Here is a 21,035-nt window from a genome sequence, read left to right as displayed (position 1 = left end):
TATAAGCAAATATAATTGCAAGTTATTGAAATATCGCTTTTACCTGAAGTACGTTTCCTTGATATTTTCTCTATTTCTTTGCTCTGCTCCTTGTCCTCATGAGCTTTAGCTGCTATGTCAGAAGTGTTCACTGTGACAGTAGATTTAATTTCCTGCTGTGCATCTTTCATCTTGTCATAAAACACCTAAAAATTACTTGTTCTTTAATTTCTGCATAATAGAAATGGATATAATAATAACTTGCCTTGAAAAATGATTGACTCAAATCTCCACCCATCAACTTGTTGAACACACTCTTTTGTATGATAGGATTTCCTCCTTCTAACAGTGCAATACCAAGTTCTATAGCTTCCACAAATATACTTGGAGAGTGTACACTTTTAATTACTAACTCCACCACCAAATCTGAAGCTCCTTCACGATCAAGATGGCTTTGAATCTCATGCAGGGTGCGACCTGCACGACTTAGAAGCTTAGCTGTAAAAAAGTATGGATTTATTATACTTTTTGTAATAAAATAAATCATCTTCTGGGCTTTAATTTATACCTCCTGGTCCATGAGTGACTGGAGCAGTATGAGAAACTCCAATTTCCACATTCTCTGGCTTCTGAATGAAAGACTTCCCAAAGTAGCGTGTCAAAAGATTGTGTCTTAAAGCATCTCCCTGGGAAAGAAGGAAAGTAAATGTACATTAACACAATGATGCAAGTTTTGATTAATTGAGATGTACCAATACATCGTGCGAAAGAAATGTAGAAAAGTTCCAATATGTCATAAAGGGAATATCAGTGCATTGTATGTAGTATCAGCCTAATTATTAATTCAATAATTGTGTATTTACATACTCTGTGCAAGAATGTGAAAACTTGTGCAATTCACAATCTGTTGGTACCAGATTTTTAAATGTAATTTATACATGTACAAGTCAATGAAATGCACAACATTGAAAGTTTATGTACTTTGAAAATTTTTAGCACAAATGCAAAAAGAGATCACACATAAACTTTGTAAACTATGTGCTTTAAAATGTATAACATGTTAAATGAAGAACAGTAAAGTCAATAAAATATGAACAGTATGCTTGTATTATTTTTACAGTATTGATGCTAATTAATTACAAAAAAAATGAATTCTATTTCTAAATTCTACACTGTCTCTATTACTATCAAAACTGTGTGTGATGTGTGTGGTAATAAATCTACAGACGTATTGGTACACTCTATCTGGAATAAAAGTATATGTATATACATATTGAAATATCACACTATTTCTAAACTCTATGCCCATACTGTACTTGAAAAAATAGTTTACATTAAGTAAAACAATAATTTAAAAATTGTCACAAATTCATATGTTGAAGTTATTCAACTTACATGAATCTTTACTTAAACATCTAGGTTAAATAAAACAAATAATAATCTCCCATCATAAATCAGAATTATTTAAAAGAGATCACATACCTATAATTGTACTTAATACTAGTTATTAAAAAGATATGCAAGAAGATGATAGAGTAAGGAATGAATTAAAGTGAATAGAAGAAAATTCATCAAGCACATGCATAAGATACCTACACAACGTACATTATGTGTTTCATTTAAGCAAATTTCTTCAAATATATTGATGTAATATAATCAAATAATTTGTTGCAAGCAACTACTAATATGTGTTTGTATTCTTCATCAAATCATAAAGCATACATATTTACTGTGATTAAAGAAAATAATTTTTGTAAACGTCCTATATCCTTATACAGAAATAAAAAATATTTAGCATTAAAACTTGTACAAATATATAGTAAATAACGACAGAGTGACGGTGTAATAAGTTGTCAGTAATATAAGATAAAATTGATGTTGCCAATTTATATACGTTGTGCCCACAAATTACCGTTCTTATCTACTTTAATTTTTACCCGCTCTTGTTGAGTCATTGGACGAGTCTCAGACTCATCAACAGAGCCTGTTCCAACTTGTGACTCGTTCTTCTGTTGTGTTTCTTCTTCTTCCGAGATACCTTCGCTCTTCGTTTGCAGCATGAAAACATCTTTACCTACATTTCTATTCTACGAAACCTACTCACCCATTGTTACTTTATTGTCTTTGTAGTGTACTCATAAAGCTTTTATTATATTTTATCTCTCGCGATTAAACTAAAAAACTTTTAATCGCGTTCATCTAAAGTGTGCGGACAACATATGGGCATTTAGCTTTTCAACGAACATGTAAAGTACAAATGGATGGAGACACAAATTTTTGTAAACTCAGGTTCAACTAGAACTTAGAACAGTAATATATTTAATCAGTTGTACGAGGTGCGGTGCTAATTAATAGCAGCAAATCCTAGTCACAGAAGGCATGCTCTCAAAGCTAGTTCTGAATCTTTCTTCAAATAATATCACTACAGCGATATCATGATACATAAGCGCACATCTCTGTTCTGAAGTCATTTGTAAGCTTCAAAGATACTAGAATCATTACATGTGCTAAGAACGATACTTGTTCGTTAGAAAACAGCCATTACCAGCACATTCCAAAGTGTCCATCATTGAAACGTTGAAGCAATTAGTAAATGTTAAGCATGCCTGAAGGATTTGTCACTACTAATTAATATCAATGTTTTGTCGGAAACAACTGAATGCCCTTTTCCACAATGTCATGAATTTTTATTTGTATGACAAATGATTCTTGTAACTTCATGCAGAACACGAATCTATGAAACTCACTTTTTCTCCATATTCAGGATCAATGGCCATCATCTCTCTGAGGGTTCTCAACACCTTCACGCATAGTTTCTCTTCTTTTTCTTCAAGCAGCTTTTCCGTGTGCTTAATTAATCTAAAGAATAATTTGAAAATCATTGCCACTACTGAAGCGTTTTTAATTACAATCTGTTATTTACCTTTTAATAAATCCACCATTTTCGCATCTCTTCCTAGCGTCAGTCGCAGCTGGGAACAGTAACTCTGGTCGATAGAGTATATCCACTAATAACGACAATTCTGATTGAACCAGTGGTTTCAGTTGCTCTTCCAATAATGATACTATGTCTTGTAAACCTTCTATGATACTGCGATCCAAACGCATTAGCTAAATAAAAATATATTTTCCATAAGGACCACTTATAATGTACATATAAACATTTCTTCTATAGTGCAATTTAATAGAAATTAATTGTATGAATGCTACAAAAATAAAAATAAACAGTTTGATTTATTTGATCCTGCAGTGGATCAAATATAAATCTACTCTATTTTATAATGCACTTTATATTTTTCAGTAATTCTATGTATACTACTTCCCAGTCGTTTCTCTACACCAGTGATGGGCAGTACCTACCAAAGGACTTATGGGTACCAATATGAATTATCATCTTAAAATTGTTTAATATTAAAATTTTAAGAATGTATTCGCCCATCACTGTTTTACACTATACTACAGTTATAATAATCTAATGAAGCGCAGAGATTTATGAATGATTTTTACCTCAGTTTTACTATCATCTTCCTCACAAATTAAATCACTCTATGTATTCAGAGATTATGTCAGTTACATTTGTAATTATAATAGATATGTTTAATAAAAAATTGATGAAATCCCAAATAATTTTGAATCAACATTTATCATTACCTGACTTTGTGTGCGTTCTATTTTTGGTTGTTTTGCAGCTTGAAGCCATTTACTTGTTTGTCTACTAAGCATTGCAGCTTTATTGAACATAGAAGCAACTTGACTTTCCAAGTCAGTTGGAATAGCTATGCCTCTGCCTTTGGCTGAGAAGTAAAACAAAGTTTACTTTTTATTTATAAAATAGATATAAACAAGGGCACAACTTTTGCCTCATGTTTTTGTCAACAAATATAAAAGGAAATTTTCACTTACCGACTTCTGACAGTGTCCGTATACAATTTTCCACGTTAAATCTTTGGCCAGCATTTAGCCATGCACATTGTGAAACTTTAAACGCTGCATGAAGCAGCTGAACAAAAATAGGCTGCCGTGTCTGTTTAAAAAATTTAAATACTGTTTAATACTGGTATAAAATTACTAAAACAAATAGCTTAATTAAAAATATAATTTTCAAAGTGGTATAAACTGTATTACTATAGCCTTTGTTATGTTTTTATCTTATTTAAAGCCTTGAAATGTTAAGCATCTATCATCAGATGCACACATCTTAAAAATTTATTACTGACTCTGTTATTTTGCATTTCATATAACACACTCATTGCCAAGCAATTTGTATAAAGATATTGTTCTGTAGATATTAAACCACAGATTCATGCTGCATGAAGTATAAAAAGACAGATATAAAAGAATATCCCAAATACAATTGAAAACCTATGGTTAGTACTTGAAGAAGTTTAAGTAGAGAGCTTGTTTCATTCATTAAAGACAGTGAGTATGTTAGTATAACTTCCCAGAAAGACATACAATCTATAAATGTACTTAAAATCTAAAAAAGAATACTACAACCCAATTGAAGAATAATAAAGCACAGTTGTGCTTATGCTCTTAACTATTTTCTTCATTCTTACTGTGATATACACTTGGATGCAGCATTGACTTCTTTTGAATAAAAATGGGTGCAGAAGAAAAAGCCTTCCACCATTTATCTGTAATCTTGAAGGCTGTCTTTAATTTCCAAATCTTCAAATTTTCAAATTTCTAAATTTCTAAGTTTCTAAGTTTCTAAATTTGAAAGTTTGAAAATATACCAACTGAAGGCCTCTTTCCTCCACATTTTCTTCAAAAAAGTCTATGGTGCCCCCAAGTGTACAATATACCCATGTTATTGAATTACACACAAACACGTGTATTTACAATAAAAGTATCTACATCAAACATTTGAACTGTAAGATATCACATGTACTGTTTAACTACACCAAGTAACATTGTTAAGTACTGCATTTTAATTTCAAATCTCAAACCAAATGTTCTTTAATTTCATATCACACTATTAGTATTTACATGTGCTCATAATAGACAGAGCATTTTTTAATTTGGTACTCACATAGCCAGTAAGATTATTATCAGTATTCCGGTCACTCTCCTTGATGCTCCAATAGAGTCTAGCCTCGTGGAGATGTTTCTATTAGTAAATCAACCCACCACCATATAGACCCAGCACCCAGACCCAGTAAACCAATGTTGATGAGTCAAAGAAGGCCAGGTGTTGCATGCCAAAAACACAGAACATGCCGCTGATGCAATCACCAATTACCAAGCACACATCAAAAAAATATATGTATATTATCGTTGTAGTTATTAATTCATAATGTACTCTGGCTTATCATGATACGCAAGTAAATGAATTGAAACAAAACATATGCGTATTAATAAATAATAAACAAAATAAAACGTGTTATTTTTTAATTAAGTACTAAATGCTTTCAAATGCTCGTGATATGTACTTGGTTTCTAAATAAATGTAAATTAATGAAATCATCATGCAAAGCAAGAACCAAGAAATTACCAGATCAAATAAATGATAGAATATTTGCATAGATTAAGTACATATTAGTTATGTTATTTATATCTATTATATGACTGCTTATTTTACTACAGTACTTCTGGAAGTTTGATTATGCTCCTATAAGTACTTTTACGTACACCACTATACTTATACTCTACTCTGATATGAATTATACTAATTGAAACTAATTCAATAATCTCGTGTTGTTTTCTACAAATTACCTCCATTTTGACGTACTTCAGTTAAGTATTGAAACAATGAATATAGAATTTTAAAGTGTGTACAAATATTGCAAATTGATTGAACCATTAAAAAAATTCCATTTTTTCTTTGTATTGACTGTGTATATATAGCGTTTCATTGTGTCAAAATTTATGAAAAATTAATAAAATGAAAGTATAATTTAATGTAAATTAATATAATTAAAAGTAAGCGTTATTAACGTAAGTAAATAACAGTTACATTGCATGTAAAAATAATAAACTTGTGCTCTGATGAAACCACACAAATACATTTAAGAGAGAAAACGTTCTTTCCCTCTGTTAATTACATCTGTAAATTAGTGTGCTTATATGTCTGAAAAACGAAGGTGCCATATCCACCATAAAAATATTGGTATTATTTCAAAAATTTGTATAACATATTTCTGAAGTGATGGAAATTATAATTACGCCAATTACATCATAACTTTGTTTTTAAAAAAGTATATATATATATATTCATATAAAAATAATAAATTTCTTTTAAAATAAAATACAAGATGAATACAATACCTGCACTGTGGTACTTTGATCTGAGAATGGGCTGCTAAAGAACGTCGTAATGATATTCATTAGACAACCTGTCACATAATTTTCTAGAGCGATATCAGCGTGTTCACGATCATGTGTGGCTGTTGCTATTATACCCATATCTACAATGAAAGACTTTTCAAACAACGACCACATATGATTTGATGTGTAAATTTCTTTCATTTCAACTTCCGTATCGATGTAACAGTGATTGAGGAAGTTGATGTACGCTTCTTTCACCTATGAAAATACATATATGTTTAAATAATTAAGTCACAATGGAAGTAACATCTAATCAAGGAACTTACTTCTGGTATACAGTCTGGATGTGACACCATAGCGACGATATCATCTAGCGGTAAAAGACTGTGGCATTTAATTTCGGTATTAACATTTTTCCCCATGGTGCAGCAAGCTAACAGTTTAACCAACTCCACATGGTACCTAAAATATACAGTATGTAGTAAAACATACTACATGATATATTCAATTATCTGATGTGAAGTAGAACATACTTGAGAGGGCTGCTTTCATCCATCCTGTGTCGTTCTGATCTCATCATTTCCACAAAGTGATTGAAAGACGCTCTATCATTATAAAATACCAGAACATCTTCGCCAGCTTGAACCAACTAAAAGTACAATAATTCAATCAATATTTTGAAGCCTAAATTAATTTATTAATATATAACCTCTACTTACTTCTTGCATGACCATTTCCTGACACTTCCTAATAAACTGATTTTCAGCTTTAACTATAGTTTGAAGGAACTTCAAATATTGCACGTGTTTTCCATGTGTTTCTATACAGTGTACAAAGTGTTGTATCACTTTAGCATTTACTTCATTGCACAGAGTAGAATTATCTTGAAAAATACTGCACACTGTTTGAGCCTCCCTTATACCAGGATTCAAAAACAAATCCAACTGTTTATGCAATAAAACCTGATTCTGTTGATTGCCTAAGCAAAAGTTTTGAAGAAAATCATGTGCCAAACGCATTAACTCGTTCATTCGGACATCTTCTTTGGTGTCAAATGGAACTTGTAATAAATCTAAGACAACAGTGTGGACACCAACATTTCGTAGAAGTCTTTGCTCATGTTTTCGTGGTTTTATTTGACCACCTATCGTCTGGATGCACAATTTATTCATTCGAATCAAGATTTGTTGAATCTTCTTATATTCTTCTGCTTGGTCTGAGTGCAGTGGGGGACCAATATCTAAGTCTATAGCAGATCCTATAATCACAAAGTATAATTTACTAAGAAATAAACAAAGGCAGTATTTTATAAAAAATTATTATTGAACCTTTCTTATTTGATGTGGATAATTGAGGAGGAGCTTTCCGAGGAGTAGCTCCTTCATCTTCGTCTTCTTTACTCTTCTTCTTTTTACCGCCATGTTCTTCTGCTGCTTTAGACTTATACACCCAGAGCTCAGATTTTTCAACAGATTGTCGTAACACATCTAGATCTGATTTTATTTGTTTGTACGATTCAACGTCACTGTCAGAAACTAAGAGTTGTACCTATTGATAAAACTTTGATTTATTTTTCTGCCTCTTAAAAATGATGACAATATGAAAAGAAAACGTACTTGTTTAAAAGCTTGTAAAACCTCTTGTCTTTGACTAAAATGTCTGAAAAGTAGATGCAGTGCTCCGGAAACTAACGGTGGATAATCGTGCATTGCCAAATGCAAGAGAACACGTAGAAATGTTTTACCACCTTGTCCATCCAAATCCAGTGCCGCGCATTCTTCACTGAATAAAGAAGTTTATGAAAAACCTTTCCAGTGATACGGATAAAATAATATGTGGTGTATTACCTGCTACCAAATATACCCTCTGCTTGTGTGCCTATCAATTCCAAGTCTATAGTTTTCTGACCAAGACTTAAGTCACCAGAAGCTCTTTCCGTTTCGTCGAATTCTTGCTTGAAAATGCTCAATAAACAAGAAATCCTGTAGTCTAATCGAACGTCGAGAATGAACTGTAAAATTTCGATGATCTTCAGTTTTGTGTCCATCACCAGAGGATATTCTTTCTTCATGAGTGGTTTTGGTCTTGGTGAAGAACTTCCAGCTAATACTTGTCCAGCTGGGCCTAACGTTAGACTCGTCATTACTGCTCCCATGTCTCCAATACATCTCAACACTCCACCTTCAGCTGTTAAAATCGTTATAAACAATTTTATATAACTTTATAATGTGGTGGAGTAAAAAAGTGTTAAAATGTACACAAGTGAATTATAAATGAGTGTATAGAATTTTAAAACTGTACTGAAATAGTTATCTTAAATATAGAAAAGATAGAGATTAGAAAGTTTAAAAGAGTATGAAGAGCTTAACTAAGTGCTACAAAGACTACAGGGTAATGTGCATAACAATTTTACAAAATAACATTAATTCATAGTTGTATATTACCTGCCTCCTTAGAATCCACAGAATCAGCTTTAGAAGTTTTCAACATTTATTAATTAGTATTTCAACATATACTATGCATACATACTTAACAAGTCTATTTAATCATAGGTATAAATGTACAGATTGCATTGAGAATTTATTACTAGAGGAGGGTGATTACAATATTAGTTTATGGACTTTGGTATCAGAAATTAGGAGTTAAAATATCGTTTATTTAAACAATGTTACAATTGCAGTGGGAGAAGGAAGGTGCAATGGTACTTCTCTTCTGTGCGTACAAGGATGACAATAATTTGAGGATATTGCTGTACAAGGAATGTTACGTTGAAGTGACATGTTAATTCTACCTAGAATACATATAAACTGAAGATTCACTTACAATCAATTTCACCAGTTGGAATCTTCCCGTCAGCTGCGTCATTTTCTGAAATACAGTCCAAAATACTCAGTAGTGTCTTCGTTAATCTTAGCAGATCACTGAAACTGTAGAATCCGAAATAAATTAAATCTCGTGCTAGTTTGACCACCTGAAAAAATATTAAATATGAAATAAAATACTTCCAAAATAATTTTTTGAAAATTTTAAAACTGTAGGACTTTAAAGAACTCTCGCTATTAACTAACGTGCACTAAGCGAACAGACATTTAGCGAATGGTCCACATGTTGTTTATCTTGCCATACCTCAAACGTGAGTTTGTTCTGTTCTTGATCCGCGAACGACCACATTTTTGCCACGACATTACACAGATAATCTTCTACAAACATTATAGTGGCGCTAAATTTAGCACGGACACCTTCCTTATTTTGATCTCGCATTCTGTTTGCATCATAACTAAAATCAGATAATAAATTGTACAATACAGATATATCTTTTTAATCAAATAATATTGTACAGTTTCTACATACTCGTTAATACTCATTTTAGAAGGGATCTCAGACCAAAGTCGAGCGTATTTAACAGGTGTGACTTGTTCTTGTGGATCTCTGTCAACATGAAGGTGTAACATAAGCCTACAGAATGATGCACGCAACTCATATGGCACCGTTTCATCTTCCATACACCTAAATTTTTAATAACATGATGTACACTGTCAGACTAATTTCACTGTCATAATTATCATTGTCATAACAATGTTAATTAACTTACTTAAGTATGAGACCAATGTCCAAATGTGGCGATAAATTATTCAATGCTAAATACTGTCTGTTCAGACACATATTGCTAAAAAGATTTAACTGGTGCCTATAATAATCCAATATGGCTGCATCCTGGACGTTACCCATTTTCGCTCCCCGTGATAACTCGTTTAAAGACATTGACTTCTACACAAAGATAACCATTATAACTTCCAAAACAATTTTAAATACACGTTGAAATTGTAGTAATAATTCTAACCGTTCCGTTATTATATACAAGAAAGACTTCGTATTCTTCCATCACAGTAATTCGAGGCTCTTCATTTTCCTGTTTCTCGTCCACCTCTTCCACTTCGACCTGAGTTTTCATCATTCTAAAAGAAATCACACATCAGTACACAAGTCGAAGTGCTCCCTCTAAACAAATATGTTACCTAGTTTCTATTAATATATCTTTATTCTTTTCGCTCAGCACACTTTTACAAATCAATTCCTGAGTCACTGCGATCGCCTTCTTATTGGAGATGCACAGGTCCGACAAATAGTCTAAAAATCTAGATTCCCAATTGTGCATATTCTTCCTCACAAGACCTACAAACGTTTCAATTTCCGCCGCCGTGATGTGCTTCTCCAGCAACTTTCTATTATTATGCAAAAGCGCAGTGATAGTATCTTCTGCTAAAATATCGTATCCAATTTGTTTTTGCATGAAAGCGAAGTGCTTAGCGATATATTCCTACATCATAAAAAAAGTAAACCGGTATAAGCACTTACTGACAATATTGCTAAAAATATATCTACGATACCTGATTTTTCCGATAATCTTGTTGAGAGAGCCTCAGTATACGGTAGCATAAACGAAACATGTATTTATATGGCGCGTGTCTTGGATCATTCAACTCCTCTATTCTAAGAAATGGTCCCTCGCCTTCCGCGGACTCCAAGAACGGAGCCTACCAAAGAAAGATCTTCAGCATACAGAAACTTCGAAATAGAATCGTCGAAGGTGCGCTACGATACCTGAAGTATTTTAAACAGTTGACCAAGTATGTACTGCTCTCGCAATAATTTCTGTCGGTCCCTCACAGCGTTCGTGACGATTAACTCTAAAGCCTCAGATTTGTTCTGTTCGTTCTCTAAACCGGCTATGAAATATACTATGTCCTGAAGTAAACTCATCACAGCTCGCCTCTCGTTGTGCGAGATCGTACCCTTCTCTAATTTACTACTTATCGACGCTAACACTTTACACGCATCGTTCGCGAAATCGAGATCTCGCACCTCGACCGGGGATACGGATCGCAGAGCGAACGCTTCTTTGTCTTCTTTGTTGGTCGCGCAGCCAACCTAATTATCATTTAAACAATTTATTTTTGAACACGCTAGAGTGACCACGCTGATATTCAAAACTTATATTGTTACAGTGACCAAAATATTTATCAACGTGACCACTCTTCACAGAGATGTTCTAGGCTACCTTTGACATAACAGGCTTTTCGTCATCCTTATCAATCGGTACGCTAGTCGAGTGAACCCACGTGTTGGTACATATGTGATGCAACCGAACGAAAGATGACTGTGGAACCAAACTGTCGCCCCTCGTCAACGTCGTTGGATCCAATTCGAACAGAGAACTAATTTCATTACTATGCGGTACTGACACTAATCTGTACACTGGATCTGCAAGGTATAACAATATATCTATGCTCTGAATTCGTGAGACACATTCCTTTTCGATCTTCTCACCATGTTTGCCTTTTGTGAGTTCATGTGGTTCGTCGGTGTCAATCTCGGCAGCGAGATATTGGCCCGTGGCTAGGTGTTTGAATCTGAAGAGGGAGTTCCAGTGGCCGGCTCCTCCTCTGCACGGGTCATGTTGAACAACCTGTAAGAAGAAAATTAATTGAACATCTTTCCTACAATCTCTTTGTTACATCTTAGATAAGATGTAGATGCGAAGATGTTACAATCTTCAAAACCTACCTCAACTTCCCACAAGGCCTTACTACTGGTAGCAGCAGTAGCACTGGTTCTGCCAGTGGTCCTCAGAAACACGTGCTGCTTCTTTTTATACTCGTCCATCGTCAAAAACTTCTCCTGCTCCGCGTGAAACAATCGAACAACGTCTCCACCCTTCAGTATCTCCTCCTGGTTCTCCCTGTGCTCCATAAACAGCGTCACCTTCCACGACGTCGCCGAGTTAACCACGTTCACCTCCTTGCAACCTGGATTGTCGCTCAGTTCGTAGTTCGCAGCCACGTGCAGACCCTGTCTACCGGCGTTCACCGGCTCTAGGATTACTTTATCGCCGACTACAACGCTGTCGCCATCGCTGCGGAGTTTGTAGAAGGGCATTATGTAGAGCCAGGAACCCTCGTTCCCGTTCGCGTCCAGGTATACCCTCATCGCGTTCTTCTCTAGTAGTGCTGGTAGCCTCTTGTTTACGGTCAGGAACTTGTTGGACTTGAGATGTAATAGCTGAGGGGAAGATGTGTGATGTGAATTGAAATGGCGTGACGTAGCCATGATTTGAGGATGACATGGATCTAACTCTTCATAGTTTTGTGTTTCTATGTACATAGTTGTACAAACTCTTAGGTGCATAGTTGTGGACAGAGTTTCTGAATGATGTAGATTTTTGTATTTTATGTCCTTCAGTTGGAGTTATGAGAAAAGTCTCTGAAGCTTGATGTCTTCAAATTTTTATATGATCAAATCTTTGTATAGGCGAATGTTACCTTGAAATCTATGTGCAAATTTCTATATTACCAAATTCTTGCATGATCAAAATCTTATATTCTCAAATTAGTACATGACCAAGTCTCTATATGATCAAATCTACATATGACCAAATCTCTATATGATCAAATCTCTATATAACCAAATCTCTATATGATCAAATCTTTATATGATCAAATTTCTATATGCTAAAATCCACATACAGCAATTCCTATATTCCTAAATTCTTGCATGCCTAAATCCTACATATCTGTATCCCTATATCCCAAAAGTCGAATATTCCAAAATCCCCATATTCCCATATCCCAAAATCCCCTTATCCCAAATCCCACAAATCCCACAAATCCTAAATCCCACAAACCCCAAATCCCACAAATCCCAAATCCCACAAATCCCAAATCCCACAAATCCCAAATCCCACAAATCTCAAATCCCACAAATCCCAATTCTCACAAATCCCAAATCCCACAAACCCCAAATCCCACAAACCCCAAATCCCACAAATCCCAAATCCCATAAACCTCAAATCCCACAAATCCCACAAATTCCAAATCCCACAAACCCCAAATCCCACAAACCCCAAATCCCACAAACCCCAAATCCCATAAACCCCAAATCCCACAAACCCCAAATCCCACAAACCCCAAATCCCACAAACCCCAAATCCCACAAACCCCAAATCCCACAAACCCCAAATCCCACAAACCCCAAATCCCACAAACCCCAAATCCCACAAATCCCAAATCCCACAAATCCCACAAATCCCAAATCCCACAAATCCCAAATCCCACAAATCCCAAATCCCACAAATCCCAAATCCCACAAATCCCAAATCCCACAAATCCCAAATCCCACAAATCCCAAAATCCCTACATCCCTAATCTTTCTAGAAACCAGCAAATCTTTCTAGACCGCGTCCCCACAAAAATAGCTCCCGCATGTTAAACACGAATGAGGCGATAATCAATTTGACGTACACGGAACAGAAAATCGCCCTCGTGGATTGATTCAAAAGGGAACGACGAGGTCGCCAAAATAAGAAGCGCAGGCACCTTCTAGTACATTAACTTTCGTGTCTGCCATAATTCGCTGTACAAAGTGGGAAGTAATAAAGTAGCCCGATAGCCCCGACAGAGACCTCGGGGCTACGTTATTGCATCAAGTTAAGTAGACGTCTAGTTCACAGGCAAGAGCCTGCTGTTCCAGACGTTCTTTCGGTTCCTGTAATAGCTGACCAGCGTAACGTTGTTTCCCTTGTTGTGGACGATAAAAGCCCCACGAACCTGATTAATAATTCGATCATATACTTAAATACGCAATAACAAGGACATTGTCTTCGTGTAGACAAAGAGTGTTTGTAAGCTAAGTCCCAGTTTTAATTCTGATTAGTGCTCCCACCTTATTAATGCTTGTTCATGAAGAACAGGGTTTTGGGTTCATTTGTAATTTATATATTATAGGTTGTATACATTATGTGTGATTATAATCGTCACAGGTTTACTGCTTTAACATAAAAATTATGTGAGCGGTAGCATGTGACGGAGGCAGAGGAAGTAGATTCTGTTAATTGGCGAGCACTTATCGTTTCTCTCTAGACTTATGATAAACGCAGCTAGCATATCCGAGCAAAATGTCGAACTTCTCCGAAGCAAGGTTAAATAAAAGATTGAGTCTCCAACCATAAGCGGTTGACAGAGTCTGAAATATTTTTCGTTTTTTCTTCAGAATCTTTCGATGCTAAAAAAAGACGAAAATTGACAAGGGTCGTGTTCGGAACCCTTCAATTGTTTGTTGCGTTTTCTATTTTCCACGCCGGCATCACTCGACGAGGCTTTATGCATAAAAGGGTACGTGTCCTTGGGTTCTAAAGCTAAGCTGACCTTTTGAGGCGTGTAGCGCAAGGTAAATTGATTTACTTCGCGTAACGAGGGCAATGTAAAAATATAGAAAAATATTAGAGAAACAAAACAGTCCCTCACCTGGACAACGTTACCGTAGGATACCACGCTGCCCAGCAGTTTCTTATTTTCGGTCTCGTTCTGTTTCTTCTCGATCTCGGCGGCGTGCTGAAAATAATTGATCCCGGCATTGATTCTTTTGGTGTTAAAAATACTTTGCTGGAACGATGCTCAGGTGATAATTTGCCGTTGTAACTCACGTGCAGACGTTTCAGCAGCACCGCGTCGGTGCCGCCCGCGTTTTGCTTCGCGGCCTTCCAGAATTGCTTCTGGGCGGAGTAACGATTCATGGGACATATTTTGAAGAGGCAATCTGAAAGTTGCGAGGGAAAATATTTTTTTTTATATGATACTCGTTTTGGGGAAATGTATCATATGTGTGTCTCGGATTGTCATGTGTCATATGTGTCTTAAGTAGACATGTATCATATGTACCTCATATTAGAATGAATCTTATATGTACCTCAGATTAAAATTTATCTTATATGTATCTCACAGTGAAACTTATCTTATATGTATCTCAGATTGTCATGTGTTTCATATGTGTTTTAGGAACACACGTATCATATGTACTTCATATTGAAATTTATTTTATATGTACCTCAAAGTGAAATTTATCTGACATGTATCTCAAATTAAAATTTATCTTGTATGTATCTCAGAGTGAAATTTATCTTATATGTATCTCAGATTGTCATGTGTTTCATATGTGTTTTAGGAAGACACGTATCATATGTACTTCATATTGAAATTTATTTTATATGTACCTCAAAGTGAAATTTATCTTACATGTACCTCAGATTAAAATTTATCTTATATGTACCTCAGATTGAAATTTATCTTGTATATACCTCAGATTGAAATTTATTTTATATGTACCGCAATGTGAAATTTATCTTACATGTATCTCCGATTAAAATTTATCACATATGTTCGTGTGTATACAATTTTTGTATGTAACGTTGTACAACAGTATTTATACATAATTTTGTATAAACGCATTTATGCAAAACAGTATATTAGTCACACTACTTTTGTAATTGATTGTGCAAAGTTGGTATGAAAGCTTTGCCTATCGATAATGTATTTAGTGAAACGTTATATCGTATTAACTATTATTACTTACCTCTGAACTTCTTCGGTGGATTTGATAAGTCTCCCGCTTCGGGACATACTACGCATCTGTCGTCGACTAATCTGAAACACGATTAAAATGACAAAATTAAATGCTTGTTATTAACTAACTTTGTGCTTGAAGTTAATAATAACTATTATTTCACTCGTATGTCACTGAATTTTGTTAGACGTGTTTCGATATTTGTTTAACACGTCGAGTGCTATTTTTGATGGATGTATGGATTTCTATGTGAGTAGACATTTCATGTGTGGATCTACGTATGAATTTCCATAAATAGAAATTCCATATGTGAATTTACGTATGAATTTTGATATAAGGAAAAATTCCACATATGTGTTTCTACATAAATTGATATTTTACGTATGAATCTACGTATGAATTTTGACATAAGGAAAAATTCCACATATGAAACCATGTGTGAATTTCTTTACATATAAGTAAAAATTCCACATATGAAACCACGTATGAATTTCTATACATATAAATAAAAATTCCATATATGAATCTACATATGAATTTCTACACAAGTAAACCTTCCACACGTGAATCCGCATAAGTAGACATTCCACATATAAATCTACATATGAATTTCCACATAAGTAGAAATTCCACATATGAATCTACATATGAGTCCACATATGAATTAACCAAGTGGAAAAGTGAAAGAATAAATAAATAAAAAAGTGGAAGCTATTACATTATGGTAACACTATTACATTCTCGTTCTATCTAAAAATATTTTAAAGCATAAAAAACAATTTTTAAACACAAATATTACAAACAATATATCACAACATACGAAGGTATACAAATAACAGATAACCCAATAGAACACAATAAAAACTGTTTACCAGAAACGAAAATGAAATTACATTCAATTCAATAAAATTAATTAAATCCCAAGGTACGTCATTAATGACGTACCAAGTTCCAAACGCGGTAAGTATTGCACGGGTTAAGAAATTATGCACAATGTGACCTTCGTGGTTGGAAAAGTAAATTAATAATTGACAATACAGTTCCGGAAATAGTGGTAGGATAAGAGTGGTCCAGATGAAACGAGAGCAACGTGTAGATCGATATTGGGGCAGGCCAAGTCTTGCCCAGGAGCTTTAACCTTTTCGATACGGCGCATACTCGTCGCACACTGTCATTCGACAAAGCAACACAAAAGCCAGATCATTAATGAGTCATTGAAATTATCATTTAATCCTGCGTTATTTAAAAGGGAATTGCATGTTTTATCAGTTATAAAATTTTATGCAATATTCATCGCGTACGAACTTTATGCCTCATCATAAAAATTGTAATATATACACGTGTGTATATGTACATATGTTACGATGTGTGTTATGACGTGTGTACATATATATGTAAATGCATGTATGTGTAAATAGATATATGTATATTACAATTTTTAAGTAACAATGTGTATTGTGACAATGATTCATTTCAGCTATTCGTATGTGATGCTCTGTAATACATGTATGGTACATATGTGACAATGTATGAATTTGTAAATATATGTACTATATATGTATTACTATTTTGCAGTTACTATATTGTTCAAGCATCAATATGTATTATAAGAATGATTCATTTCACCTGTTCATATGTGATGCTCTGTAATACATGTATGGCACATATGTTACACTGTATGTATTTGTAAATATATGTACTATATATGTATTACTATTTTGCAGTTACTATATTGTTCAAGCATCAATGTGTATTATAACAATGATTCATTTCAGCTATTCATATGTGATGCTCTGTAATACATGTATGGTACATATGTGACAATGTATATATTTGTAAATATATGTACTATATATGTATTACTATTTTGCAGTTACTATATTGTTCAAACATCAATGTATATTATAATAATGATTCTTTTCACCTGTTCATATGTGATGCTCTATAATACATGTATGGTACATATGTGACGATGTATATATTTGTAAATATATGTACCATATATATATTACTATTTTGCAGTTACTATATTGTTCAAGCATCAATGTGTATTATAACAATGATTCATTTCACCTGTTCATATGTGATGCTCTATAATACATGTATGGTACATATGTGACAATGTATGAATTTGTAAATATATGTACAATATATGTATTACTATTTTGCAGTTACTATATTGTTCAAGCATCAATGTGTATTATGACAATGATTCTTTTCACCTGTTCATATGTGATGCTCTATAATACATGTATGGCACATATATTACACTGTATGAATTTGTAAATATATGTACAATATATGTATTACTCTTTTGCAGTTATATCATTCAAGCATGAATTTTAACAATTTTGCACTTCACCTATAAAACTTGATTCGATAATAAATTTGATTAAATTTACAAAATAAATTTGATAAAATTCCGCACCATTGAAGCTGACCCAAGTGCATTTGATCGATTTTTAAAAAAAGCACTACGTTTACAATTTCGAAGTTGAAACATGAAATTGATATCTGTTTCATTTCGATATTTGTCGAGCACTTCAGGTTGTTTTTCCCCTGTAACTAAATACGATTCGTTAAAAAGATATAAGAGTAGTTGAGATCTGGAAACATTGGATCTTCCACGAGATAACAGTTTCAAGTGAAATAGTATTTCGTTCACTTTGAACGTAATAAATTGGAATGTAGTGGCTCTTTTTCTGTAGGATCAACTTCTGTGGCACAAACGAAGATCTACAATGGCGGCGTGTTTTAAAGTTGTTAGAGTTTGCTTTCAATTTCAACGGAAGCGTGATGTACGATGATGGTGAAAGAACAATAAATTTGATATTCTAATTAAAGCTCTTAAACTGAAATTATTCACTCTATGCAAACTTTCCAAGATTAATCTTGTGGAACGTACTTGGCATAATATTCCTGTAGATTTATTAAAATATTGTTGAAGAAGAAAAAGTAGTATACTTTTTAATATAGTGAAAACTTGCAAATTACTGAAAAGTGATCTATGAAATATACGAGCACTTCTAATTTTTAGTAATGAAGTATTTGGTAATAATTTATAATTAGTATTTATAGAAAATTGATATTTAGAAAATTTACTGGTTTATAAAATAATGGAAGAAGAAGTTGAATATGTAATATGTAAATTAATATTTATTAGAAATTTGCAAACACATGTGCATACATGTGCTATGACATTCAACATCGCTATAAAATGAGGAAATATAGAAACGCATCATATTTTATGGCCAGCAATATACTGAGACAGGAAAAGTCTACCTTTCAATCTTTAGATGATCTCGGTAGATTTACGATAGAACGATGACGTAACGCGAAGCTTTACGTGAAAATATAATACGATACTCACATATGAGAAAACGCATATGTAGATACTAAGATATGAAAGGAATATGTGGAGATATTAATATATTAATAAATAATGTGTGTAGATACTAATGTATGAAATCATAACATATGGGAATAGTCACATATGAAAAATAACATATGTGGATACTAACATATGAAAATATAATATGTGGAGATACTACATGTGAACATACAATATGTGGAGAATCTAACACATGAAAATACAATGCATAATGATACTAATATATTAAAGTACAACATATGAAGGTAGTAACACATGTGAAGTAACATATGTAAATATTAACATATGAAAATAAAACATATGGAAATAATCACATATGAAAAACTAAAGCAGATAGATACTAACATATGAAAAAATAAAGTATGTAGATATTACATGTGAAAATACAACGTGTGGAAAAACTCACATATGAAAATACCACATATGGAGATACGAACATATGAATAAACATCATGTAGAAATGCTAACATATGAAAATACAATATGTGGAGATACGAACATATAAAAACAATGCATGGATATGGTAACATATGAAAAAAAAAACACGCACAGGATACTCACATATGAGAAAACAACGCGTGAAAATATTGACATATGAGAAAATAACGCATGTAAATTCTAACACGTGAAAAGTCAATAGAGTAGATTCTAACATATCAAAAACTAGCAGATACTAACATATGAAAAAAATAACACATGTAGATACTAACATATGAATAAATAACGTATAGAAATATTGAAATATAAAAATATAACACGATTAAAAAATTGAATTTGTACCAAACAAATATGTTAAATAGCAAAATTATTATCGTACGCAATTAATGAGGACACATTTAATATTAGTATATCAATATTAATGCACGAATAAATTCAAACGAAATATCGAATTTGATTGAAACTCCGAATAAGTAGAAGCTGAATGGAAAGAGGGATTGAAATGCGATCATTTATTTATTCATCGTTCTGCTCAAACATACTTTTCTGCTAGTACGAAATATTTTCTACCAGAGAAAACATGAATACCGAACAATAGGTTCAACGAAACGATGCAAAATAGAATCGATGGCAAAAGCGGGTTTACAACCCCGACGGAAATGAAGCTACATATTGATCGTGGAAATCTTGCCTTAACGACGCTCAGATACGACAGAATATTTCATGAGATATTCACGAATCGAAACATACGATAAAAATGAAATGAATTTCTTAAAAATTGGTGGTAATAATTGGAGATGGAGTTATTTTCAGTAACGTCGTTTTTCATGAGAAATTCATAGATTAAAATATTTTATATAATATTTGTAAAAATGGAACAATTTTTTTGAAAATTGTGAACAGTAAATTGGAGACAGAAGAAAATGGAACTTTTTAGAGAAAATTCATAGATTGAAATATGTAATAAAAGTAAAACAATTTTTTATAAAAATTGAGATGAGAATATTTTTTTGAAACAACGCAATATTTATCAGGAAATTCATAGGTCAAAATATATCTAAAAATGGAATAATTTATGCAAACATTGTAAACAATATAAAGACGAAAAATAATTTTTAAAAATATCAGAATATTTCATGAAAAAATTCATAGATGAAAATCTATCAAAGAAAAATGAAACAATTTGTGTAAAAATGATGTTGAAGATATTTTTCTATATTTAGAAAGGTAGGAATATTACACGAGAAATTGACAAATTAAAATACCAAATAAAAATGAAACAATTTTACTAAAAATTGTCAACAGCAATTCGGGATGGAATTTCATCTCCAGAAACGTCAGAATATTTCGCGAAAAATTCACACATCAAAATGTACGCTAAAAATTGTCAATAGTAAATGGAGAGAGAAAGTTATGTACTATCAACGCCAGAATATTGCAGGAACAATTCACAGATCAAAATAAAAATGAAACAATGCTCTAAAAATTATTGATGGAAATTGGAGATAGAAAAAGTTACCCTTCAGAAACAACAGATTATTTTTCGGCGACAAATTCACAG

The 21,035-nt window shown here is 33.2% G+C and overlaps 1 protein-coding gene across 19 annotated transcripts in view; it reads right to left on the bottom strand.

Annotated features, from left to right (window-relative positions):
- The window catches only part of LOC100879087 (Inositol 1,4,5,-trisphosphate receptor), a 49,114-nt gene that overhangs the window by 5,247 nt on the left and 22,832 nt on the right, over positions 1 to 21,035 (bottom strand). For 2 of the 19 annotated variants that reach the window (XM_076537896.1, XM_076537906.1), the window contains 33 exons: positions 15,655 to 15,725; positions 14,729 to 14,841; positions 14,550 to 14,636; positions 11,815 to 12,309; positions 11,578 to 11,716; positions 11,309 to 11,511; positions 10,852 to 11,178; positions 10,638 to 10,784; positions 10,266 to 10,567; positions 10,091 to 10,205; positions 9,842 to 10,017; positions 9,601 to 9,756; positions 9,376 to 9,526; positions 9,073 to 9,220; positions 8,694 to 8,720; positions 8,097 to 8,436; positions 7,866 to 8,031; positions 7,578 to 7,797; positions 6,969 to 7,507; positions 6,783 to 6,898; positions 6,576 to 6,711; positions 6,250 to 6,507; positions 5,698 to 5,712; positions 5,015 to 5,092; positions 3,883 to 4,003; positions 3,631 to 3,773; positions 3,487 to 3,525; positions 2,903 to 3,090; positions 2,727 to 2,838; positions 1,917 to 2,024; positions 548 to 665; positions 245 to 477; positions 44 to 185 (listed from right to left, as the gene is read on the bottom strand). In XM_076537896.1, the coding sequence (XP_076394011.1) occupies positions 44 to 185; positions 245 to 477; positions 548 to 665; positions 1,917 to 2,024; positions 2,727 to 2,838; positions 2,903 to 3,090; positions 3,487 to 3,525; positions 3,631 to 3,773; positions 3,883 to 4,003; positions 5,015 to 5,092; positions 5,698 to 5,712; positions 6,250 to 6,507; positions 6,576 to 6,711; positions 6,783 to 6,898; positions 6,969 to 7,507; positions 7,578 to 7,797; positions 7,866 to 8,031; positions 8,097 to 8,436; positions 8,694 to 8,720; positions 9,073 to 9,220; positions 9,376 to 9,526; positions 9,601 to 9,756; positions 9,842 to 10,017; positions 10,091 to 10,205; positions 10,266 to 10,567; positions 10,638 to 10,784; positions 10,852 to 11,178; positions 11,309 to 11,511; positions 11,578 to 11,716; positions 11,815 to 12,309; positions 14,550 to 14,636; positions 14,729 to 14,841; positions 15,655 to 15,725 (5,729 nt within the window). Of the gene's footprint in view, positions 1 to 43; positions 186 to 244; positions 478 to 547; positions 666 to 1,916; positions 2,025 to 2,726; positions 2,839 to 2,902; positions 3,091 to 3,486; positions 3,526 to 3,630; positions 3,774 to 3,882; positions 4,004 to 5,014; positions 5,093 to 5,697; positions 5,713 to 6,249; positions 6,508 to 6,575; positions 6,712 to 6,782; positions 6,899 to 6,968; positions 7,508 to 7,577; positions 7,798 to 7,865; positions 8,032 to 8,096; positions 8,437 to 8,693; positions 8,721 to 9,072; positions 9,221 to 9,375; positions 9,527 to 9,600; positions 9,757 to 9,841; positions 10,018 to 10,090; positions 10,206 to 10,265; positions 10,568 to 10,637; positions 10,785 to 10,851; positions 11,179 to 11,308; positions 11,717 to 11,814; positions 12,310 to 14,549; positions 14,637 to 14,728; positions 14,842 to 15,654; positions 15,726 to 21,035 lie in introns of all 19 variants that reach the window. The other 17 variants (XM_076537907.1, XM_076537890.1, XM_076537898.1 and 14 more) reach the window with 16 other exon arrangements.

This window comes from Megachile rotundata, chromosome 12 (genome assembly GCF_050947335.1).
Source record: "Megachile rotundata isolate GNS110a chromosome 12, iyMegRotu1, whole genome shotgun sequence".
Classification (NCBI taxonomy): Eukaryota; Metazoa; Arthropoda; class Insecta; order Hymenoptera; family Megachilidae; genus Megachile; species Megachile rotundata.
Note: the sequence above shows the minus strand (reverse complement) of the source record. Positions and strands in the feature narration are given on the sequence as shown.